We start from the raw sequence: 26302 nt of genomic DNA, 5'->3' as shown, positions 1-26302 counted from the left end.
TTTTTGAGGAAGGACTGTCTCCCTGTCTCTAGACAAAATGCTGTGCATGATGCATTTTGCAACCTCCTTAGTCTCTTTCCAGCTCCATCCTGCACTCCTGGCTGTTCCCTGAAATTCCTCTTTGCGCTCCAATGCCTCTCTCCTTCCACCACCTCTGGCCAATGAGCCACTAGCTGACAGACAGGACTCTCGTCATTACCTCTGGCACGCGTGTCTTGTGTAAGTGTATTTGCTACCATCGCTGTCACTGCTGTTCCCAACTTCATCTAAATTATTCCTCTGTAAGGATGTGGCTCACTTCAGCATAGTTAATACTTGTCAGGATGGTTAATACTCTGCTATTTGGCATCACTTACGGACGCCGTCGAGCATGCGCCTTGGTCTACTCTAAGGTCACCACTCCAAATGTTAAGCAGCGTTAACCTCAGAAGAAATGCACGAGGAACAAGGCTCCTCTCTCAAACCCACTGCTCTCCTCTTCTTAGCTGGTTCTCTGTGCACCTCTTACTTCTCATATTCATCTTCCTCCTGTTTACTGTACATAATAAACATTTCCCCTGAGGTACCATGTAAGACACTCCCTTTAATCTAGGCATATACACTTGCCAACACAGCATGTTATTTTATAGAAAGAAGACGTTAAGCCAGCCTCACCAAATTAACTAATTAAAACTTAACAGTGTTAAGTTTTGTCCCAATATTCGTTTACCTGCGTATCACTGATTACTCCTTTAAAATCTGTTCTAAGACCACATTAAGATGCCTGTACTACTGACCTCCCCAGTTTTGCAAGAGAGCTTACGTTTGCCGGTCTCCAGCCCCAAAGGAGGTCACAGGACATCACAGGCACCTTGCTATGAGACTGGTGGCTCTTTTGTGCCCGCTCTGCCTGCCGGTGTGGAAGCCTGTGCTGTTGTGGGGTGCGGCGCAGGGCACACACAGCATCCTCCATGGGTGTGCAGAGCAGGGGCGTGCAAGCAAGCGGGGAGCATGCCACCACCTCCCGGGGAGATGCAGGGCACATTTTTCAGCTCCATCACTGCTAGTGACATCCCTCTAAATCCTCCCTTTGGCTGCGGCCAAAAAATCTCCACCCCATACAGTAGAGCACAGTTGTTTTTAGCCCAGTGGAAATTCTTAGTCAGTGCACAGATAAAAGCGATCAAGCCACACACCTCCCTACTCAGAGCCAGAAGAGAAGGCACTGAGTTAAATAACTGCTGTTGTCTATTTTTCCATAAGAAACACATGCCATTAGCAAAGGGTTTCTCCTTGTTTCTGAAAGGCGGTCATTAACGCAGCGTCAAGTATCAGACTAGTAAGGTTCAAAAACAAAAAGTGAAAAAAATTAACTTACCATTTTGAGAAATGTTCTGTAAGTCTCTGTGATTACAGCGATTTCTCCTGCGTAAACGTAGATACAGAGAGTCTGTCCAGCCTCTGAAATAAATTGAGAAAAACGTAAGCTGCTAAACTCATGATACTGATGAAAACACAGCTGAGATTAAAAATGAAGTATGGGCTCTTCTCTGAAAAACTCTGTGCCCCAGTTATTTCTATACTTCTATTTCACCATCTCTCTTTTTTGTGGTCATATATCTTTTTCATCTTGAACAGGCTGGCCTAAAATGGAAGCCAAGATAATCTCTCAGAAACTACAAGTTGATGGAGAGTGTCTTTGAAATTGTTCCATCCAGGATGCTTTTATCCTGGTCTTTCAGATAAGGTGTTTAAAAACCTTTTTGTTATACATCATTTATCAAAACAATCCTGTTGATTGCTCACTAATTGACTTTTCAATTGGTTGTTACGGAACAGTAAATAAAAGAGAAGAAATATTGGCAGAGCATTCATTTCCCAGTGCCATAAATCTTGGACAGACTGGTCTGAAAACAGGTTATGCATGATTGTGATTAGTTCTCTCCTTTAGTTCGCACTGTTGAGAAAAATGCCAATGATAACAGCCCAAAGGGAAGCTGATGAGCAGATGACGCCCACAGCCATGAGTACCTCTACTGGGGCTGCTGATTTTGTGTTTGAACTTAGACACCGAAGGAATCAGATAACGTAAATAACATGGCTTAAGAGCCAACTTGGACGAATGCAGAGAAACAGAAGACAACAATAAGTTTTGAAACCAGCAATGATAAGTAACTAGCTACACAGAAACACATGATAACATGGACCAGTCAGGCTACACAAGAAACGCCCGAGCTCTTTGGTTTTCAGCCTAGCAGGTGGGTGGATGAGGAGAGACAAACCAACCTCCCAGTTAATCAGTGGTGTCCTGTTCACCTGCGAAAGGATGGGAAAGATGCGCATGGACCACATCAGTTTATATCTCTATTTCTGCAGGCTCGGACTAAATGGGAGCCTCCTACTGCACGTGGCCTACCAGTTTCCTCCACACACAATTGTTGTGGTCTGAGATTTTGAGCTATTTCTCTTAAAAAGTCCTTGAAGTCTCAAACGTTTGTGGTTTTTTTTTTTTTCTTCTAGATGCGGATGAGATTAAAAACTGAACACTGAATCAAGGCCTATCACTGGCAACCTGAGGGTCAATACTAAGCTTTGAACTGTGAACTTCAGATTCTTTGCAGCCCAGTTCAATACTCTTTATTGGGTAGCTGGACATCGGAATAGATTTTTAAAGGTCAGTTCCGCTGCTGACTCTGAAAGGGGAAGCTGCATAGATCTTCTCTGTTGGCCTGTCAAGTAGTGTACCTCCTTAAAGCATACACTGTGTGAATGTCGCTGAGGCTGGGAGCCTGTTGTTTTCACAGGGGGAAGAAAAGAAGCAAAATGTGTAAAAGTGTATGGTGCAACAGATACTTTTGCTGGAAAAGAACACATTCTGCCAACTTTTAAATTCTGTTAGTAGAGAGCCTCTTTAGGCTTGACTCATGCTTAGTTTGGCATTTCACTGTATTCATGACCTATCTTAGACATATAAAATAAGAATTATCTGAAACTCAGGCCAGACCAGGCACTGTTGATGACTGTATCCTTCAACTCTGGCAGGAGTCAAAGCCCTCTTAGTGCTGGCCAGAAAGGGGATTAACAAAATTATGAGTGGGGTGGGTTTTTTGTTTTTTTTTTTTTTTACTTCACAGTTAAAACTGAAGGCTTTTCAAGTTGTTTTCTTTGCATTTGGACTTTATTTTCCTACCCTTCTGGCAGAGACTTCTATTTTTCCACCTATCCCTGCATCCTTCCCCATCCACATGAGCCAATGTAACACTGCAAATTAGGTCACAGGTGCTTACAAATTCTTCTTTTGCTACTTCCCTCTAAATGTGAAAAGAACCAAAAGGAGAAGAAAGATTGTCCCCCAAAAGGGAACACTATGAAATAACCCTGGGGTTACCATTTATTCCACTGTTTCAGCAGCATAAAGAAAACAGGAGAAAGAGAGAAAGAGAAAAAAAAAACTTAAAGGAAAATGCTGATTTTTGTTAGTTTCAGCAATGCTCCCCTTCTCCCTGCCCCAGAATTTTCAAAAGAGCAAGTTTGGGTTTTATTTCTTCTTTTTTTTTTTTTCTCCTTCTAAATTACAATTTGACCAGCTTTGAAAACTACCCTGAATTTCAGGAAAACTGAGCCAGAGTATTGTGCATTGTCCATATATTTAAAAGATTTTTTAAAATCCCTAGATCCAGTGTTGATCTTGATTCTAGAAAGACCAGAAGCAGAGCTGACTAGCATTTTTATCTCTCCCTCCAAGCACTGGTTTTGGTGGGTTTTTTTTGGTTTTTTTTTCTTGCTGTGCTTTGAGGGACCTTGAGACTTGCTGCCCCTTGGCCACCCTGCCTGTTGGCTTACCCAATGGTGGAGTTCAGAAATCCAGTGATCTCGGAGAACTGTGGCCAGTCGAGCTCGTTGGTGAAAGCCATTGGGAGATTAGCAAATGATTTCTGAAAGAGAAATTTTAAAATCAACACTGTTTCACCCACACAGACAAAAAATCCTTTTGGGAAACTCAAGCACTTTTTAGCTGGAGCATTACCTGGGCAGCAGCAATCGAAACTATAGCTGTAGAGGTAAGTATTTACACAAGCACTTAAAAAGTTGACGCTTGTAAAACAGGCATATCAAGAGCTGGAGGAGGGAAAAGCAGAAGAGAGATCAGAATTGCATCTCTTGGCCCCCTTTAATTCCAGAAGAGCCCAAAACTCCTCGTGAGGTGCGGTATGTACTGCAGGTGGAGACCACCAATGCGGCAGCTGTTTGCTGCAGCATCTCTCCAGACCAAAGGTGGGTGTCCTGGGGCACAGGGAGGGATGACAGCGTGATGTCCCCAGCATATATGGCAGAAGGATAATGTCAAATTAACTCAAATCTCCCAAGTCGCCTCCATCAGGATGAAGTGTGAGCATCTGACCACCTGGAAACCTCTGCCTGGTCCTCACTGTAAATTCTGTAGGTGGCACTGAAGCAACAGAGTCAGAAAGGCCCCTGAGCACAGGGACCAGGTAGAAAAACACACGGTCTGCCAGAATCTTCCCACGCAAATAGATGCAGCCTTTACTCTTCTCTGCTTTTTTTTGGTATTGGTGCCTAACGTTATTTTTAAACGACTGCCTTTATGAAAGTCCCTATGCAGATTCAAGCCATGTGGCAACATCAAAACCACAGTTCCCTGTTCGTTTCCACTTTGATTTGTGAATATGTCAAAAATCTTGAAAGGCGAGAAAAATGGACTCAAGAAATCGCGCCACCTCAGAAAGACGAGACCACGGAGTAAATTTTCAGCTTCTAGTCCAGGGACTGCTCGCAAAGACAAATGCATAAATCCGCTGCGATCCTACTGAAAAACGGTTGACGAAAAAGGTAATAGCCAAAAGAAGGTCAAAACATAAAATCAGAGAACTTACAGGCTGGTTTAATCAGTGTAATTTATTAGATTCATTTTCTTTTAAAGCAATTGTGGGGTTTCCTTAAACCCTCACTGCTATAAACAGCAAGCAGGTGGGTAATTCTTTCTCCAGGAGGGTCAGAGGTAACTGAGGAGCCACAGAAGACCTAAATCTTGCGGTTCTCACGAAGCCCTCATTCCCACAACATTATCGTTTATTAGGTGAACGGGAGCTACGCCATATACTATATGCCTCTGGGTGACTGTAAGAGGTTGGGGTGAGATGCAGGGAAAGGGGAGGAGAGGTGAGAAAAGAGGGGTCGTTGGGGGGGGAGAAATCCTGAAACCAAGCTCTGAGCAGCCTGGCCAGAGCAGATGACAATTTAAAGCATGTAACAGCATCTTTGATCTACTTACAGTGGATCTGCATTAGTTACCAAGGTGAAAATGGGTCTGGCTTAATCATCTTTCAGTTGGTTCTCTCTCTCATACATACACATGTGTGTGTCCTTATGTCTAACTGTATATACATACTTTTTTTTTTTTTTTTAAGACTGGAGGGAAATTCCAAATTTACCTTCTTCAAATCTGATAAATTTCGTGTATAAAGAAGTTGTAATCCAAGGGCACAGCTATGAGCAGAAATGGAGGGGTACAGCATGGCTTGGCCATTTGCAGTATTTGCCTCTTTGTAATTCTGCATTAAAGGTGACAGAAATACTGAAATAAATCACTTAGCATAGAAGAAACTACAGATATAATCTCTTATAAGTCACAGCATACAAAAGTATAAAGAGAGCTCCAAAATTATTAAATATTTTTAAAACAAATCCTGCTATCACCAGTTCTCTCATTATTTCCCACTGGAACTCCAAAATAATATTTTCATTGGACAAGTACCAATAATTTTTAATTGGGTGGGGTTTTTTGGTTTGGTTTTGGGTTTGGGTTTTTTTTTCCCCCTGCAAGAACCTAAGTGAGTTGCAAAATGGTTTGGAAAGGAACATTTGAACCCAGAATTACAGTTGCATTTGAAAACTGTGTATATGTTTAGCATTGACACTGTTCCAGCAAAGCACTTAAGGCCAGAATTTTGAAGATATGTCAGGACCAAAGGGTGAGATTGAGTAGTCGATGGAAATTTCAGAAGAATGCTAGACCTTGAGCTTTGGAGGGGTGCAGTTTGGAAAGCACGGTCGAACAGACTGCATTTCACTTAGTCTCAGATGCAAATGTGTCCCTCTCTAGAGGTGGCTCTATGATGACTTTTAGCTTAAAACTCTTTTGAGCAGAGTCTTGTTTAAATACCATTCTCTAGACTCTGCTGGCTGAGAAACCATGCTTCAGCCTACGTGCCAGATTTTGGCAGAGAATGATTAGAAAGTTATTCCAGCCTAGCTTCAAATGCCATATTTTAGCCTCAAATGGTCTAGATGGGTCTCATTTTGAAGGAACGACCTCACCTCCTAGACATGTCCTACCTTGAAATACATGTCCCTGAAGCCTCCCTCTTCTCTTGCACCTGGCAAGCCACGGCTGATGCTAAATGCACACACGCCGAGCTGCGCTGGACCAAGTCAGCTGAAACGGAACGATGTTCAAGATTGCTATGGCAAGAGGTTTTCAAAATCAAGGAGGACACAAAAGGGCATTGGAAACCTAACACTCACATAAGCTGTTAGAAATGCCAGCCCCAGAAATCCTGAAAGCACTGCAGTATCCTTTGATTTGAAGGGGAATTGGGTTTTTTGTTTTTATAGTGACTTTAATGGTATTCAAATCCTCATGATAGCATTAAGTACCACAGGCAACTTTCTTATTCTAAGTACAAAAATAAGCAAACCTTATAGCTCTCGAGGAAGGAACAGCCTATCTTTTTAAAAAGTATGTGTGGCATTTCTACTCTGTAAAGCTGCAAGGGACATAGGTTTGAAATTAGCAAAATCATTACCTTATTTCCCCCCAAATGCAGCATCTTAGTCATCATATTACTAGCTGGGAGAAACCTGCCTGCAATTTACTGGATTTAGAGGGAAGCTAGAGAATGTTTTTAATAAGATTTTCACAGAGCAAACTCCCGTTTTTTCTAATGGTGCAAAAAGAGAAGTCAGTGAAATAAGTGTTTGGGACTTCCTGAATACGCATTAAAGAAATGCTGAATTCCTTTCATAGGAAATGAAAGAGTTACTGCAATGAAACCTGAGAACCCCTTGAGTTTGTGGGCAAATAGGTATTTACTGGATTACAGATAGATGTGGGAATTATTTTTCTCTTTATTCAGCATGAAATAGCGATCCAAGAGCTTTAAAATACATCTTCCTAGAAAGGGTATCATGTCCAGCACATTTGTAAATACAGTGCATTTATCTCCAGATAAAATTGTCTCTAAAATGAGATTTAAAATTAAGCTTCTATTCCAAACATGTAACAGAAAAATGCTGCATTTAGTAGCTATTTGGAGGTCAATTGTAAGCAGATGGACAGAGCAGCAGGAACACAATATCCACTGCTATACACACCAGTGTTGTCAACATTAGCTTTCCACAGAAACCATCCACCTCCGAAAATGCCCCAGCATTCCTTCTGCTTTGCTAAACATCACAAAGTGCAAGTCCACTGCATTACACTCCATTGTCAGTGTCCGAATTTTCAGGTCAAAGGAATGAACATTCAGCTCAATTCTTGCTGAACCTTTTAAAAGAGGAAAAGCCTGGCAAACCGAAGAACGATTGACAAGCAGAAAGCCAAAATAAAGTTGACTCATGCCCTTCTTACAGCTGTATGACTCTCTTCCTGCAGTTGCACGCTGGGTGTTTGGGGGTTTACTGGGGTGATGGCAGGCTAAGGACAGAGCCACGTGCCCAGCAGCTCCTGCAGGAACATGCGGGCAGGTACCCTCGGTGACAGTCCCAGCATCGTTTTCTCTGTGTTTCTGCACCTCAGCTAGATCCCGTAAGGTAGGGTTGGGGACTCAGCAGTACCAGGTTGGTCAAAAACTTCAGGATCAAGGTACCTGCAACTTCCCCTAATGCTACACAGGGTGGGGTGGTTTTATTTTGTTGTTTTGTGTTATTTTTTTAACTGGAGAAATAACACGCCTGAACTATAGCTTTCAAAGATGTGTCCACCTTGCCGTGGACATTTTCCATGCCAAGTAGTGTTTCTGTACACTCTTTGTGGGAAGAACATGACCTAAGTGGGATGACAACTGTATCTGTGCCTGTGTCGTAGGTAAAGGCTTTGGAAATAGCACTTGAAAACATGAGTCCCCACTCTAACCTAGTGCACGTCTCAAGCTCGGTGACGGACAAAATGGCCAGGGAGTGCCTGCAGCTGCGTCGGTGCAGGCAGGCTGGTGCTCAGGTGCTTGTGAGTTCACCCCCCCTGCAAAACAGCCTCCTTGACAAACGCGTGAACACGATGCAGGTCTCTGCATTTGGTCACTTAGGTTTAAGAAAACAGGGAGACCGGGAAGGCACTGGGGGACTTGATACCGGGCAAGCGAATGATGCGACTTGATGCATACCTTGACATGGGACGCATGGCAGGGGCATGTCCCCCGGCACTGGCTTACACAGGAGGGTGTTACCCTGTGAGAAGCCAATGCTAAGAGGGCAGTAAATTCCCAACTAGACCGGGAAATCCAAAATCCAGTATTTAAGAGCTTCCCAACAATGTTCTTCGAGACAATGGAGAGGGTATCTGAATTCCAAAGCTGTTCAGCCCAAACACCCCTTTGGTCACCCTCGTGCCGATCATCCGGTTACCCAAACAACATCCTGAGCCTGCTTCACCAAGGAAATTTCTCCTACACATTCTCTTTCTTCCCTCACTCACGGTACTGCTCCTTTACATGGTAGACTATGTGCAGCATACGCAGGGAAAGCAACCATTCTGCAGACTCTCTTTAAATTCTCAGCATCTCTCCTGAAAAATTACTTCCCAGCCTACTTAGCTTTAAAACAGGAATTAACAGCTACCACTGATGTGGTGCTGATTAACAAAAGGGCCCACAGAATTGTTATCAAGTGTAAATTTCTTTACACTTGTATATGTAAACACTTGTATATGTGAACACTTATAAGGATATGAAATATGGGAAATATATGGAGGTATATAAAATAGATATGTAAAAATGTAGAAAAGCATTAAAGTAAAAAAAAAATTACATTTAATAAATATTGAATTAACAGGCACACAACACTTTCCTTGCCCTTATGATAAAAATCCTGGGAAGGGGGGAAAAGTCCTACTTGGATTTCCACGTAGAGAGTTGAGATTCTACTGAAATGGAAATTAAAGCTTCGAACTGACTGTAGTATTGACCGCAGAGAAAACAGTTTGATAAACTAATATTTCTATGTGTCTTATCAAAGAAATTTTGGCAGAATCAAAGTGAACTGTCTTGAGTTTGATAGACTGGGGGAACAGCAGATACATGAGGCTAATGCACAATCCTCCCCTCTCAGAGCTCTAACTTCAAATTCTTGCTGTGATCCCAAATTAAGAATATTTTCTGTGAGATAGACACAGAACCTTTGCACTCATGCTGGTCAGAAAGCCACCCCTGGATGTGATTAGAAATCCTCCTTGAGGAAGGCCTCACACTGAAAAAGGGTTGAAGCCTGTTAATTAGACCTACACATGAAAGACGTTTGCCAACAGTATTTAATAGTATACCTCAGGTGCAATACACCAGTATTCACAACTCCGAGGCAGGGTAAGTTGCTGCTATTGCTTTTCTACACAAAGAAAGCAAGACACAGAGGCCAAGAAAAAGGAAGAGGCAGTGGCAAAGTCTGAACAAGCACAGAAAATTTTTTGCCAGCATTTTTGTGCTCAGGTGACAACTTTCTTACTTAAAGTGAGCTGCAAATTAAGTAACTTCAGAGTTTAAAAACAGATACTTGTTTGTTTATAGGGCTGAACTCTCTATCTCTGCATTAACTGCTGTATTTTTGCCAGGTCAGTAGGAAAGCTTGCAAATAGTCCTAGAAAAGAGCCTATTCTTTGCTATCCCAAATCTCACGTACCCCAGACACCTGGGTGGCTGTGCAGTGCACTACTCAGTGCTCAGCTAGCTGTAGGAGGGCTGCATTTCCTGCAAGGCAATTCTCCCAGCCTTGCTCTGTCCTGGGTAGCTATAATCTACTTTTTCAAGTTCCTCTACTTTATTAGCATATCCTGAATTGCTGCCAGACCAGCATTCTATAATTTTATATGCACTTTGCACTGGTACAAATGATGACCCAAGTGTAGTCAAAAGGAACCTGGTCTTCCAAAGGTAAACCAGCATGGCCCAGTCTTCAGGAGCTTGGTCTGGCAGAAGGCCTTGGAGGTATAATTGAGAACTTCCCGTGGTATCACCCAGTGAATGGCTCAGATGGATGGTAGGAGCCAAATGTGTGGAAACAGTCAGTGCAGCAGCATCGGTAGTGAAGGTCTGAGGCCAGGATCTGAGCCTCAGCCACCATACTCCAGACAACCAGGTCCTCAGGAAGGTGACCCTGCAGCCAAAGTCTAGGGCTGGGCTAGCCGCGCTTTCCTGACAAGCAGTTCTTCTTGCAAAGATTCGTAACCAGAGCTGCCTCATTGGCGTCCTGCCACCTGGTTTTATTTTCTAGCTGTGAAATGACGTCCCATCACCTGACCTCCTCTGGTGGGAAAAGCCTGGCCGCGCACCTCCAGCAGCATGCACCAGGCAGTGTCCTGATGGGAAGACCATGGCACACAGAGGAGTTTGTGATCCACACAGTGTGGCATTCAGGCCATGCTGATGATACCAAACTGAGTGGGGAAGTGGACACTTCAGGAGGGAGAGCCACCCAGCAGGAAGACCTGGATAGACTGGAAGAGCAGGCTAACAAGAACCTTACGAAGTTCAACAAAGACAAGTGTAAGGTCTTGCACCTGAGAAAACATAACCCAGAAGCGCAGCACAGGCTGGGATCTACCTGCCTGGGGAGCAGATCTTCTGAAGGGGACCTGGGGGTCCAGGTGGACAAGCTCCATATGTGTGAAGAGCGTGCTGCTGTGGAAAAGAACAGGATGTTGGGCTGCATCAACCAGAACATCATTAGCAGAGATAAAGAAGTCACTCTACTCAGCACTTGTCAGGCCCCACCTGGAATACTCTGTTCAGTTTTGGTCCTCGCTATACAAAAAAGGTGTGGAGCGGCTGGAGACAGTCCACAGCATGGCCACAGAGATGACCACAGGACTGGGAAGCTTGCCATATAAAGAAAGGCTGGGTTTGTTCAGCCTTGAGAAAAGAAGACTTAGGGGACACCTCATCTCCATCTTCCAGTATTTAAAGGGTGGCTACAAAGAAGATGGAGACTCCTTTTTTACAAGGAGTCACAAGGAAATTTTTCACAATGAGAACAATCAGTCATTGGAATAATCTCCCCAGGGAAGTGAGGGATTCCTCACCACTGGACACTTTTTAAGATACAGCTGGACAGGGTGGTAGGCCATCTTTTGCCAAGAAAGGTCAAACCAGATGATCCTTGAGGTCCCTTCCAACCTGCTATTCTACGATTCTAGGAACCAGCACACGAACAGAGGAGCCTGCAGGCAGCTCCCCCTCTGTACCAGCAATTATGTATGTCCCCTGCACGGCCTTGTCTTTACCTGAAAGTGCAGCAAAAAGGTCTCATGTGAACATCCTTTTTGTCTAAAAGTAGAAATAATGGTTAGAGTTGTTTGCTTCTAAGAAAAATCCTACAAAAGCTTTAAAGATGACAGAGCTGTAGGACCTCCCCATGGATGGGATGTGCACATCATGTTGTACCCCCGTGAGAGGTCTGTCTGATGCTGCCCAGCTCAGGGTGCCAGGTGTCTGAAGGGACATAAGGTTATCTATACTATCCTCTTTTACCTTCTGCTAGCTCCAGTAAGTGGTATTTTAAGCAATACCTTAAAGCAACCCTTTCTTACTGGGCTCAGAACAGACACCAGCCCTGGTGCCTTGTACTGGTGCATGAGAGATGTCTCTCCTGGGACTGGCTTGTGGCAGCTCTGGGTCTGCATGTGAAGTCCAGGCTTCTTTTTCACTCACTCATACAGTGTATTTAGCTTCTCCGATTCCAGTGACGTCTTGATTTCTTTTATTTCATATACTGTGAATGGACTGACCGTGAAAGGCCAGAGAATGAACACATCTCTTGTTGCCCTCATTGCTGCAGTGCAGGGAACTAGCTTTAACCTGGAGTTACCCCTTCTGCAAAGAAAAGTAGTTCACTTCTACCTCTCCAACCAGTCCTTGATCTTCCCCACACGCTAGCCAGGTGGAGTTGAGCACTGAGAGCATATATTTGTTGGGCCTTACACAGAGAGCACCAGCTCCCTTCCCATGCAAGTTGCTCTACACCCATCAGACAGTAACAAAGTGATATCAAAACTTCTTTTATAATCTGCACTCCAGCTCCTGACCTTGAAGCTTCTGTCTCTTCATGCCATTACCTGCCCTCGAGACATCCAACTGGTGGACCAGCAAGCTTCAAGCAAGAGAAATGATTTCTAAACCTTCATTATAATGATAATAAAATGCTGACATAGTCTCAAACTATTCTTGCCTACATGGCTCTGCTACCAGCGTTACTGCTAGAATCATCATCACCATCGGTATTATTACCATCTTTATTAGACATGATAATCTCAATTATCATTAGTGCTAATTTATTATGCTCATCATCAGCTCTGTCATCAGTGTAATTTGTCTAATTGTTGCTCATAAACGTTTAACAAAGAAAAACAACTGCTAATCTGCAACATTTAAATCAGCTCAACTCTGTGAGCAACAGCGGGAAAATACAAGAAACTCTCAGACGTCCAACAGCACTGAAACTACTGACATTTTGGAATAAATATTGTTCTCTGGAAAACGTCCATATCCTTCTTACACAGAGGCCAGTGGAGGAGTAGCAGAGAAAGTGGGCAATGATGATCCACTCACCCCAGTGCAACACACCCTTGTGCAGAGAAGGACAACACAGTCCTCCCGAGCTAGGGACTGACACTGGCTTGGGATAGGAAACAACAGTGAAGGACAGGAACATACCTGTGCATTTATCTCCACTCCCTAATTCCTCTTTGCTGGAATGATTTTTTCCCCTCAATTACTTCATTCCATGCCAGTGAACTGCAGCAGCTGAGGCTCAGCGTAATTTGCAGTCAGGCACATTCTGTTGTTGTTTGAAAACAGGAAATGCTGGGATACCGCCCAAAGACATCAGTGTAGTAGTGATATTTTATGGTCACTACACAAACCCTTCCCTTTAGGACAAGTCCACCATAAACCCTTGGATGACCCTCAAACACCTGCAGATGTATTTGTTCAAAGCCTCAGAGACTGAACGCTGGAGGTACTAGACCTACTTCACCTATGCCACAGAGGGGGAAAACAACCCAGGGCACGTCATTTCAAAGCCAGATGCCTAAAACAGAAGTTCCTGGACTGTCAGCGGGGTCGCTTCTGCAACACCAGGACAGCAAGGAGCTTTACCAATAAGCCCGCTAATGGCAGGACTCATCCCACAGACAGCACGTGTCTCCTTGAACCACAGGAACGTGTGCGGAAAGCCAGATGTCCTGGTTTATGTCCCTGGCACAGGACCGAGCCACTGAAGCCAAACTCTTCCCTGACCCAATTGCACAGATGTCGGGGGAGCGGCGTGGGTGCAGGGTTATGCTTTTTTATCTTCAGAAGAGCAGCCGCGGGAGGGCACCGACACACGTGAGACCGTGACCATAAATTACAGTGCAGTGGGGCATTTTGCACTTGTTCCCCTTTGGCAAACTGCGGCAGAGGGGAGACAGCAAACGGCAACCTGTGGCAAAGCAGTTTCAGCAACCCAAACATGAGTCCTCACCGCTGACATCTGCGTGACGGTCATCCACTCGGGAGGGATGTGGAAGTGAGCGCCGGCCGAGTCTCCCAGCAGCACGACCCCTTGCGAGTCCGCACCTATTTAACGGATTTTATTAGTCACACGAGCAGAAAGAGCAAACTAAAACAGGATTGAGAGCAGCCCTTACAGAGCAAGAGCAATGGCAGCTGATGGGGTCACGGGGTGACTGGCTACACCACCCCCATGTGTGTGTGGCTGAAACGTTCAGACCCTGCAATGGGATTTTTGCTCCATCTGCAGCAAAATCTGACTCAACAGGCATGTGCCAACAGCTCTAGAGAAACAACTGGGGACCGGGCATGAAAAAGAGGGAGAGGTCTTGCTAATCAGAAAAAAATCCTGGTTGTATGCAAGGATGGATGTGTTATTTAAGCAGAGGCTTTGCTGTGCAGCCAACATTTATTTTTACTATCCATAGAATATGCATTAAAAAGTACTTAAACGTGTTGAGAAATCGGATTACTCAGGAAATTGCTCAAAGCTCCTTATAACAGAACTGGGTGGTGGATGTGCTACTCATATGAGTATTCCTGCTTTGGCTGGTGTATAATTAATGTTACTTAGCATTTGAAGGTTGCCTTTCATCTAAAAATGTTGAAAAGTCTTGCCAGGCAACGGTTCATTCTCAGGACGCTGATTTATATGTGAGGCAAGGTGAGCAGCAACTGTAGCCACAGCTGTTGTGTGGAGGTGTTATCTGTGCATATGTGCATGCACCGACACCCACACCACTGTCTAGATCAGCTGGTGGCATCCCTTCACCTCTCTAAGGCCTTCTCTGGAAAAGTATCGGCATCGCTGCGGGCACACCTGCTGGTATTTGCAGCAACGGGTCAAACTGGACACACACGGAGCTTAAACCACTCTCCTGAATCCTCCGGCTTAGGCTTCAGGCACCACAGAAGACGCAGAGGTGACATCTCTGCTGCTGTCCCTGGTCTATGCATTTCAACCTAATAACTGAGCTGGCTTTTAACAGGAAATTACCAGCAGCCTGTGCTCTTCATGTTTCATTTTTGCCCATCCTCAAGGTTAAAGAAAAAACTCAGATTTTGCCATTTTGCCTTTCTCATGAAGTTGTAAAACCCGTTGCCTTTCCCCTACATTGCCAATGACTGTGAAAATATTGAAATATTTACGAAATGAATACAAAATACACATTGCTTTTTGTATTGACTGTAAAGATTTACCTTTGCAGAATTTCTCCTCATAGGGAATTCTGTCTTTTGGGTCCACGCCCTGTTGGAGAAGAGAAGGGGCAGGTGATAGTATCTACCTCCTGCCTGAAAAATGGCAGTGCAAAACAGAGGCTGAGAATTCAGTTCTTCTCGAATGTTTGCCTGCAGGAAGCCCTGCATCATGATAATGATGTTTTCCATTACATTATTGTAATAAGTGTATGTACATTTAAATTAATTATAATAGCTATAATTTAAATAATCATAAGCATCAATAAACAAACTTTGCTCATAACTGCTGCCCTACGTTTCTAGTTTTTAATAAATACAGTTTTATTACTTGGAATATCAAGGAAGTAAATAAATAGGAGTAATCCAAATCAGTTAATAAACCAGAATAAATAAAAAAAGAAAGATTTGCAGATTAATTTAAAAGAAGGAAAAACGAGAAGGAGCAATCAAGAAGGAAGTGTAAGATGTAACTTCATTTACTTACCCATATGCCATTGCAGTTAGAGTCACTTTCCACATCCCAGTTATCAGGACTGAAATAGAGTTACAAAGGATATTACAGTGTTAGAGAAAATACAGCAAAAGGGGATTTTGAGGAAATCAGATCCTTTCTGTCGTTTTTCACTAAGGATATAAAATAATTAAAAATTCCTTTCAGCATGGAAGGGTGGGTTTTTTCCTCCTTTGAACCGAGGAGAGGCAGTTTTTCCTAGCGAAACATAATATTAATTTAAAGCTAATACAAGAAGTTGCTGAATGAAACACCCTTTAAGTCTGCATATTCACTTGAATGAAGTGAATGGGGATGATTTTTGCAAAAGACAGGCCCTTTTCCTCGCCTTTAAGCGTTCACTGAAATCCACCAAGCCTCTCACTCCAAATTCGGTGCAGGGTAGTGAGGATTAGCTCTGGCCCATAACACAGCAGAATTAGCTCAGGCCTCTTTGATGGGGAGACCCCACCTGTTCAGTCCAGCACCACACATGGACTCTGCAAGCCACTGCGGCTCATGCAGGTGTGTTGCCCAGGCTGGTGGCACAAAATCCTTCCAAACCCACACCCTTAAACTCAGCTGATCTAGTCGCAAGCCAGTTAATGCCTAGGCTTTAAGAAACAGTCCTGGTCAATAACTTCCTAATAAACCCACGGCAGAGGAGAGCTCTCTTTTTGAACGAGTATTTTGAGCACAGGGTAAAACAGCAAGAGGGGGGACCACATGCGGGGCCACGCAGTAAGGAAGGACTGTGCTCTCTGTTTCAGGAGGGCATGGAAGCCCATGCTCAGGCAGCTGGGATGTATTCACCTAGAAGATATTCGCTTAGAAGGGCACATATTTAGCTCTACGTTTCCACCAACATGACATGAGGACTGGATGCTGCAGCTCAGCCGTCAGCCACGAGCACCGCAGTTCTGCCCTCCCACCCTGCTGCTCCCTGAAGTAGGCACAGCATTAGCTCAAGTGGCATAAGACCTGTAAGCCTCAGCAGCCTGGTTTCCCTCCCCACCTTTGGTCTGTCTGACCAATTTTGGCTGCGGACGCTTCAGAGAAAGAAAAGGAACCTGTGAACCACCCCCCACGCTAACGCACTCCATCCCCGGTCTCGATCATCCCCTCTCATCTCCATCACGGTGAAACCAAGCAGTGAGCAGTGATGTGCTCTCTGAGAGCATGGCCAAAACTAAGTATGGAGCTCGTTCTCCAAGAAGCCACAATTACTAGCAAGCCTTTAAAATAATTAAAAGCTTTACCGTCTGCCAGGGTACACCGTGGTGTTTTTGTCGTTGCAGTCTCTGCCTCGCCAGTGATAGCCCCTCAGTGTCTGAAAGCCAGGAGAAGCACACAGATAGGATGTTCATTGTTGCTCCTGCACTTTTAATTTAAAATATCTAAAATGAGAATCTAACTCAAGGTGTAGGAATAAAACCCAGTTAATGGGTTGTATTCCTGAGACCCTTTGCTAAGCTTTAATAAATGACACCCTGCACACTTTGGTGCAGAAATAAAACAAGCTGGCAATTTTTTTTTTTTGTAAGGCTTTACTTCACCTGTTATTAATTCAGTAAACAGACCCCTCAGCAGCAGAGCAATTTGCTTCTGCAGGGAGCACAGCTTTATGTGTGCATCTCCCCAGGTGGCATAAACGAATGATTGTTTTATCATCCAGAAAAAAACCACCTTTTATGACAAAACCCCCTTCCATTCATGTCTATACCTATTTTCACATGAATGAGTAAGGCTTTGCAGAAAGGAGGAGGAATCCCATAGACATTCTCATTATCAAGGGATTACTGTACCAAAGGAAAGGCTTTGCTTACCGGGAAAGTACTAAATTTATCTCCATCAAAATCTTCAAAAGGTAGTTTATTTCTTATGACACTGTAAAAAACAAAACAACAAACGCAGTGTTAACATATGGAAAGGAACCTATTCAGAAAGAAAAAAAACAAGGCAAAGTGTACAGAATAGGTAACAGCCGGCACGTCGTTGGCAGCTCCGCATTCAAGTTTAGCTCTGTGCTTGTACTTCAGCAAAGTCATTCTGCCCAAAGGAGCAAATTCTGATTTCTCTCAGTATCTGCTGACTGAGCTCTGGAGGTGAGGCTGATGGACTTGTGTACAGCTGCAATGCCGAACCTTCAGTCTCTGAAACAAACTAGGACATCAAATCTGTGGTAAAAATAACTATCATTTTTGGAAATAAATACTACGCTCAGCCTGGCAGAAGTCCCTTCACCTGGGAAAGAACTGCAGAATAGGACCTTATGCTGATGGAGACTTAACTCCTCCTTTTGCTCAAAACAAATGGCAAATACCCTTTCTCATAGCCATCCCTCAATCTTTACACCATCTGTCTCCTGTTGTGTTCAGTGTAGAAGACTTGCAGTTTGCATACCAGGCTAAAAGTGGATTTAATATGAAGAAGGACACTGAACCACAGAAGGCCTTATGCTTTAACTGAGGATCAGAGTCTCAATTTCTGTATCCACTCCCACAAACTTCTGGCCATGCTCAAGAACGCTATTTTACTTCGATTTGAGCAATGGAGACCTGAGCCCTCAGTGGTCTCCCACAGTGCTTAGTTACATATTAACATTTGAAAATTATTTTCTTTTTCCCATTGTGAGTTTTGTTTCCAGCAACACTATAGATTTTAGCATACCTGAAGTGGGTGTTAAAACGATGGTGTCAGCTCTGTGCCCCTTCCTTTTTAGCTTGGACATGTGCTAGCTTTCACATGGTGCTGCCCAAACGTGGCACCTTTCTTTGGCTACGGGACACACCTTAGCACCTACACGGAGCAGCCTTTCATATTTGGCCCAGCAGGCAGTACTCTTTGAATGACATGCTAGTCAGACATTTCTTGGAAAGTTTTCTTTCTGAGTTTTTCCAACCTTTTGAACTCATAAGAGACATTGAACTTGGCTTAGAGAGCCAATAGGTGCAATGAGGGTGGATTTCTCAGACTGCATGATCATCAGGATAAGAAAAAATACAGAGGAGATGGGTGACATGCAGTCCTGGTGGGGTTTGTAACCCTTATTCTGTCTGTAATCAATAATTTCCAAGTGGTGCTCTGGGCTTCTCTGCAGTAAGGTTCAGCTGCAAGCAACTGGCACAGGTCCAGACCAGCTAAAAAAGTCCAACTGCCAAACATGGGTTTTGTAGGTACAGAAGGAAGAAAGAGAAAACCAGAGAGAGTGAGAGAGAGTGCATGAGAGAGATTGGAGGAGCTGAAAACATTCGCTCCAACATACGATACACAATTTGCTTCGTGCTTCCACTGTCAGAACTCCTGCTTCCACTGTCAGAACCCAGGGCTCAAATTCAGATTATTTGTCCTGACATATTTCAAAGGCACTTCCAAGATGTTTCACGTTAATCAACTCAATAAACTCCTGATATTTGCAGTTTCAATTAAATGAGCAGAAATAGGTGAGCAAGTTAGTCTTGGCAGTCAAATCAGTGAAAATTTACTGCTGATAATACTGATTTATTCTTAGATTCGCTTGACTCCTCCTCCAACTCACTGGAGTACTCATTTAGGTGCACTAGCCCAGCTGATGTCCTCGGCCTTCTTCAGAAACAGGCTCAAAGTCAGCACTCCTCTAGGTTGTTTTTCCTGTCTGCCATCCACCTGGCTTTCTTAAATACCTTAAGATTCTCCGACACTTTGCAACTTCCACTTAATTCATGTTCCTCACAGAGTTATATAGGTTCTGGTGGCCTTCCTGCGCTGCGCCATGGGCACCACAACCAGGTGAACAAATGAAATGGAGAAGTCTCCTGGGCTCAGGAAATCTCGGAGAAAACTGGCTCCCCGTGGAGGTGCCGTATCCTTGAGTATGTTGCATATCTGACCTCTGGGACCTGCTGAAATTATGCAAATATTTTAAGTACTGAATCCCTCTGAGGATTCTTTCTTACCTGAACTCTGCGCAACCTCCCTCTATGCTACCCAGACAGTGGTTTTATGAAGGAAACCAACAGAAGTAAAGTATAGGAAGCTTTGTTAACTGAGGATGATTTTTGAAAGGAACAAATGTACCATATTCTGTTTCTGGTAAAGGACTGAAAATTTTATACATACTATTTAATCTTCTCACAGAGGTTAGCCAGAAGAGGAAATGCACATACACTGGAGAACCCCGTGAAGCTTTTCTGGAGGGGAAGAAAACAAAAGATGGATGCATTAGTTCACAGAGGCGGCGTGGCTTGGCTTATTCAATGTCAGTAAAGTCCAGAACTAAATAATTTATTTTCTGCCTAGACACATCTGAAAATTCCAGTGTTGCTATTAAGGATGCTACATGCCAGAGGATTTAGATCTGACACAGCAGTCAAGTGTTTCAACTGCCCATTTTACAAACCAACTACTCCTGCTTCCAAAGAGCTGTAAAATTTAAAGGAAGAAGCTCCTGTCAAACTGTCTTAGAGAATCATAGAATCACAGAATGGTTTGGGTTGGAAGGGACCTTAAAGACCATCCAGTTCCAACCCCCCTGCCATGGGCAGGGACACCTTCCACTAGACCAGGTTGCTCAAAGCCTCATCCCGCCTGGCCTCGGACACTTCCAGGGATGGGGCATCCACAGCTTCTCTGGGCAACCTGTCCCAGTGCCTCACCACTCTCTCCAGGAAGAATTTTTTTCCTGATATCTAATCTAAACCTCCGCACTTTCAATTTAAACCCGTTACCCCTTGTCCTGTCACTATAGGCCCTTGTAAAAAGTCTTCTCTCATGTATCCAAGTTATTTTTTTATCCTTTGTAAAAATTACTGCTTTCATGCTCCATAAACATGATGGTACCTGACAGTGCAAAACTAGTGAAAGCAACACACTATGGGCCATAAGGCTGGTTTCTGCACACTCAGAGAGGGGATAAGCCAAAGGTCAGGAACGATCCCAAAGAAAGGGAGGATCCAGCATGTGCATAGAATGCCCTTGATTTTTTAATGAGATTTTTACCTGGAAATATCATAACTAGATTCTGCCTTGGCCAGACCTGCAAGCTGTCAAAGACAGCTGCTACAGGTTTCAGCATTAGCAGACCACAGCCATGGGCCAATCCAGTTGAGGTTCCAGGTAGCCAGGAGGCTTCACCAACTGAAAGAGACCTTCCCGATGAATGCTCAAATTATGGAAACATTGCATTGCATCATCAATCAATCCCACAAGCATGCTGCTCATGTGACTTCACTGGTCTTTAAACACTGAGGGTATAAAAGGGGTCTATAAATACAGAGGGCTTGTTGGTGCATGGTGTAATTAACTCTATTCACTAAGGCTGCATTCAGCATGTAAATATGGAGCAGATGGGCATACTCATAACTTTATGCAAAGAAGGGTAATTATTTATGTGGCCATGGCACTTAACAGCTCTGTCCTTGGACCAACTTTCTTGTGTTACGCACTTTATATACACAGGAAAATAAATACAAAAAAAAGATGGTCCTTGCCCTAGTGAGATTACCACCCAAATCTAACATAAAACAGAAGATAAAGGTTGGATATATCTCTGGAGAGGACAACAAAAGGTTGTTAATCACTGTGAGGGTGCAGTAACACCGACGTATAAAGCTCTGAGTGACCACGGAGAACTTGGAGGCAGCAGTGCAGGGCAGTGAGGCAGTCGTGCCGCAGGGTGTAAGGGCCCTGCAGCCTCAGGGAAGGCAGGAAGGTGTTTGCTTGGAAAGGTAACAAGGGGTGATGGAGATGAGGTTCTCGTGCTGCCCAGAGCAGGAGGTCAGCCACAGCAATGTGTCATGGCCAGGATCTCGGTGTGGAGAGGAAGGCTGGGGTAGTGAAGAGAGGATAGAGACCCTAGTACAAAGATAGTAGCCAACATTTGCACTGGTGGCTGGAGTGACCAAGTGGCAAGGTGAAGATGGAAAAGAGTGGTGAGACCTGCAGTGGAGGTGAAGCTGTAACAGTGCACTTCCTGAAGGATGCAATAGAGAAATCGAAGGAGAAAAAATGAAGGAAAGCCAGGGAGGCAAGAGACAAGAAACCTGTAAAAACCGTGCATCAATTAACTCTCTTCAGTGCTGTCCAACACTCCCAAAGGACAAGGCTGGAGTCTTGTAGGGGGCCATGAGGTGGAGGTGGAGTTACTGGAGAAGCCAGCACACAACCACAGAAGAAGTGGCTAGAAATGGCTAAAAGCAGCCAGGGAGTGTGCCCTTTCCTTGAGCTGAAAGACCAACCTGGTTCCACTGCTGTGGCTCCGGTCATCCTGTGCTCTTCCCCATCCCTCTACACCTCTGTATTTAAGCTCCCTACTACCCTGGCTGCCTTGGATGTATGTCCTGCAGCACGGCAGGAACGTAAACCTCCTCTTTGCTCCCTGTGTGTCCATATGCACGTATGACCAGGTAGGCAGAGAGTGCGAGCAGGACAACAGCTTTTCTCAAAGAGCTTTGCAAACCTATATATGCCTGCCTGGAAAAAGAAAAGAAACCACTTCCCCCACCTCCTCCATGCAGGACTAATCCCAGCACTGCCTACAAAAGCACTAGAGGCTCTTAAAGCTTCCCATCAGGCTAAGATCTTCAGTGTCTTTTTTTGAGTTGTTGGCTTTTCACTTCAGCCTAAGTCACAGCATGCAAAGCCTTTGAATTTGAGGCATCTGGAGCTGAAACTGCACCACAAAGACAAACTACAGGGCTTGCAAGAAATAAATACATAAATAAAACTCTCCTTTCATTCTGCTCACGGGATGCATTTAAAATTTACCCTTTGCTGTAAGTAGAATAAAATCTTTCCTGCCTTTTTCTCAGCTAGTCATTTAAAAAAATACGCTGACGGGGTCTCTGCTGGTTTCATAGAATCATAGAATCATAGAATCACTAGGTTGGAAAAGACCTTAGAGAGTATCCAGTCCAACCGTATCTGTCCACCACTAAACCATATCTCTCAGCACCTCATCCACCCGTCTCTTAAACACATCCAGGGATGGTGACTCCACCACCTCCCTGGGCAGCCTGTTCCAGTGTGTGATAACCCTTTCGGTGAAGAACTTCTTCCTTACATCCAATCTAACCCTCCCCTGGCGCAGCTTGAGTCCATTCCCCCTCGTCCGATCATCTGTCATTAGGGAGAAGAGACCAACACCCGCTTCTCCCCAACCTCCTTTCAGGGAGTTGTAGGCAAGGGAAGACTATCCTGCAGCCCCAGAGACTGCCTAATTTTGGTGGGAATGGTTGGCATGATGGCGCCTTGGAAGTGTTACGGGCAATGTCGAGATGAGAACCAGCTGCAGCAGCGTCCCGGAGCACAGCAGCTTCTGGGTCCCCAGCCCACACATCCCCACAGCCCATGGGACGCGAGGTCCAGACATAATGCTTCAGCTCTGCAGGAGAGCAGCTCGTCTGTGCTTCGAGGGTGCCTTGGGCTACTCTCAAAGGGCAGCAAGGAGCACAGGGTTAGAAGAAGGGTTAACCTTTGCATGTGCAAGTGAGAGAGCGTTTGAGCACAGGTGAGCAGACACTACAGAGTCCTTACCAGCAGAGCCAGGCTATGATTGCAGCACGTGTTTTTTGGGAGGAGATGGGTTGCTTGTTCCTGTGTAACATGAGTGGGTGGGCAGGAGACTGGCTCATGCTCCCCTCTGCCTTGCGATTCACTTTTGGATCCCGCTGTGGCTTCCCACTGCTCCCGCTGCCAGGCGGAGACTTGCAGGGACCACGTAGGCATGATAGGATTGTACACATGGTGCTTGCTCTCATTAGAAGCTACAGCCACGACTCTATTTGTCATTCTTTCACTGCTATTGCTCAAAGGTGCCTCTTAGTATCTTCTCCACCCATAAAGAAGTTAGCACTAGAGGTGCTCACAGTGTTTCATAACACCAATATTTTATTCATTGCCTGTTAACATTCCCTAATGACATTCCTGTAATTATTTTAATTGGTTTTACAAAAAAGAATAATAATGAGGCCCTAATGCTTGTTGGTGTTTGGTTTAAGCCAGTCACTCACAGATGGCTCACTACTTTTAATGAATGGAGACATTTATTAGATATTTTTGGGGGTTGTAGCCACCTTCACTGCATCTCTACATCTGGAAAATACCTTTTCTTTTTCCCAACATCACAATGATCCTAAGAAATGCCCAGTAAATACGAACCCTTAGGAGCTAGCCAGACCTCCTAGTCTCATTACCAACAGCTATAATCACACCTTTCTTTAATGCACAGTCACACCCAGCTACCAAGCAAAGGTGGGGACAGCTAACTTGCAAGAACCCCTTCAGAAGGCTTTCCCCACACATGCAATGGGGTGAAAGCAACCAAATTAGCAGATATGGGAAGAATGAGGAGATACAATTTGGTGTTTCTGTCCAGCATGAGCCAGAGCATAAAACAGGCCGGGTCAATGTTTTTCTCTCTCCACTAGTGTGGAGGCAGAGATGTCCTACCACGCAGGGCGTTTCTGGATCCTCACCCACCCATTCAGCCAAGCAACCCTCTCCCCCAGCAGCAAGAGCAGATTTGGCCCTTGCTCAGTGGCACGTGTGTCTGCCTGGGCGGGCGAACAGACCCTGATTTGGCAACGTTCAGATTGTGCAGCTGATTTTCTTACTATCTCATCACATGCCACCGCTCTGGGATATGGGGCTTACGCAAGTGTGACACGCGCTGTGCTCTCCCCTGGAGATATTCCTCTGTGTTTCTCACTACATTGTTTTTCTGGATTCGAAATGAAATTAAGTGCAAGCTGGGTGAAGAAGTTGTGAGGTTCAGTAATGCCTCTAGAAATGTTGTTATTTTTAATTTTCTAGCTTCAAAATAAGTTTCAGCAAGGGTCATGACAGGGAACATGCTAGGAATAACTGCAGGAGAGGCCCAACCAACATGTGATACTCGTTTTAATCTGACCTGACCTTGTGTTGTGCGGTGACATAGGTTTAGAAATACACTGACTGGAGAAACCCAATTATGACCTTAATGCTGCTAGCCGGGGCACAGTCTGCCTGTCCCTCTCGCTGGTAAATGGGCCAGTAGGAGCATGAAGGGGCCAAGGACATCACGATGGAGACTGAGACAGCTTTGAGCATATGGGAGAGTAGAGGCAAGATGGAAGGAGATCCCACTGCTCACAAAGGTTGATGCCAACCATACTGCCCTACTCAGGAGAGCCCAAAAGGATGTGGCATGCGTGGCCCACGAAAGCCACATGAGGCCAGCCATGCAAGGGATGTAGCCAAATATGCCAGGGGTAGAAGCACATGAGGGAACAAAGAAACCCCGTGGTCCGAAGGCAGAACTTAACACGTTGATCCCTCTTCATCCCTACACCTGCACCCTGGCTCTGGCTAACAGAGGACCTCCTTGCCTTGGAGCATCTTGCTGCAAGCGCTAATATGGGGACTTGCACCCAGGGAAAGAAGATTAGAAATTTCATGTAATTTGAGAGAAAATCTCAGGCCATCAGTAGCACAGCGCTGAACAGGAAGGAAAATGAATAAGATCCTGCTGGTTGCTGTTCTGCGGGAGCTGAGACCCATCTCTCCAGCACTTTGTTTATTTTCCTGGCTTGGCAATTTGGCAATTGCCCAAAGGCTAATTAGGCACCTCAATTTTCACTTTTGTGAGCAGCATCACAGTAAGGATTCAGGAAGAAGCAATATCAATAATTTCTTTACAAACAGCTAAAACATTTGCTCTGCAGTAAGTGCCTGAAGAAAACTGGAAGCAAACTCTGTGGCTGAGCTGACTCATATAAGTGAACCCAGCAGAATAAAAGCTGCCCTTCCTTTCCCTGCTACCCTTTAGAGATCCTCTATAAATCTGAAAACTGTTGGAGGCGGAAAGATTTCAAATCCCAGTTTTCAAGTTTAAGAGGCAAAAGCAGCCTCTTACAAATAAAGGAAAAATACGCAGAATTTGCTTTCAGGCTATTGCTTGAGTTTCAGACAACTCCGAAGTGCAGTCACTGTGCTCTGAGGCAGTGGCTCAGTTCATGAGGCTCTCTCTTACATACAGCTACAAGGGCAACGCAGGCATGATAAGGGACAAGGAGACGCAATAACAAGCACTGCAGGAAGTCTGAAGGAATGAAGGAAGCTTCTTTAGAAAGAAAACCACAGGGGAAGGCTGAGTGGGAAATTCTTGCTTTTGTAAAATATTTAACTAAGTCTATATCTGCTTGTATTTTGTTTTAAGGCTGGCTGTCCCACCAAAAGTAAGTTGGGATAGTAGAAGTTGGCATTTTTCATTTTTTTTTTTTTTTTGTTCTCCCTATACTTTCATATTTCGTCTCTATTATCTCTCTCTCCTTCATCCCAATGTCACCTGATACAGCAGATCCTATACCAGGTAGGAGTGAGTCAGCATTCAACTCAGTGCTGATCAGGTGGATTCACCATCAGGCAAAATAAACAAGGACTCACTCCTGATAAAATGCAAGCACAGTGTAAAACACCCTAATGTCACTGAAAACTTACCAGGTCCTTGGAAGTCTTCATAATCCTTCTTGCTTTTCTTATTGCAGTACTCAGCCCCACCTAGGAAAGCAAGAACAAAATTTAAAAAATCAGATCAGCCTCACAGTATCCTACCAATTTTTCACCCCATTTCCTACCTTTTTTTTTTTTTAATCTATCAGTCACAGCACAGAAATGATGTATGAGCCCACAAACTCATCATCAGTTACTTTTTATTGGACTAGCAATCAATTATCCAATCACCACCTATGAAACTTCAGTTGCAACCATTCCTTTATTTTGCTCTAGGGCATCATTTATTTCCGAAGGAAAAGTCCAGATCCGTTGAAAAGCTGAGATTGATACTCTGACCGCACTGCGTGAGCTGCAGCGAACAGACTTCTCCCGGGACTCCTGCTGC

At 44.4% G+C, this 26302-nt stretch overlaps 1 protein-coding gene across 1 annotated transcript in view; it reads right to left on the bottom strand.

Moving 5' to 3' along the window:
* The window catches only part of AOAH (acyloxyacyl hydrolase (neutrophil)), a gene marked incomplete at its 5' end in the record, with an annotated part of 47432 nt that overhangs the window by 6388 nt on the left and 14742 nt on the right, over positions 1 to 26302 (bottom strand). Inside the window, 9 exons of the mRNA XM_010157862.1 lie at positions 1358 to 1440; positions 3823 to 3914; positions 13729 to 13823; positions 14958 to 15006; positions 15442 to 15490; positions 16707 to 16777; positions 17274 to 17334; positions 19546 to 19616; positions 25903 to 25962. Coding sequence (XP_010156164.1) covers positions 1358 to 1440; positions 3823 to 3914; positions 13729 to 13823; positions 14958 to 15006; positions 15442 to 15490; positions 16707 to 16777; positions 17274 to 17334; positions 19546 to 19616; positions 25903 to 25962 — 631 coding nt within the window. The remainder of the gene's footprint in view (positions 1 to 1357; positions 1441 to 3822; positions 3915 to 13728; positions 13824 to 14957; positions 15007 to 15441; positions 15491 to 16706; positions 16778 to 17273; positions 17335 to 19545; positions 19617 to 25902; positions 25963 to 26302) is intronic.

Source organism: Eurypyga helias, unplaced genomic scaffold (assembly GCF_000690775.1).
Source record: "Eurypyga helias isolate BGI_N326 unplaced genomic scaffold, ASM69077v1 scaffold8028, whole genome shotgun sequence".
NCBI classification, from domain to species: Eukaryota; Metazoa; Chordata; class Aves; order Eurypygiformes; family Eurypygidae; genus Eurypyga; species Eurypyga helias.
This window is presented reverse-complemented; position numbering and strand designations above follow the sequence as displayed.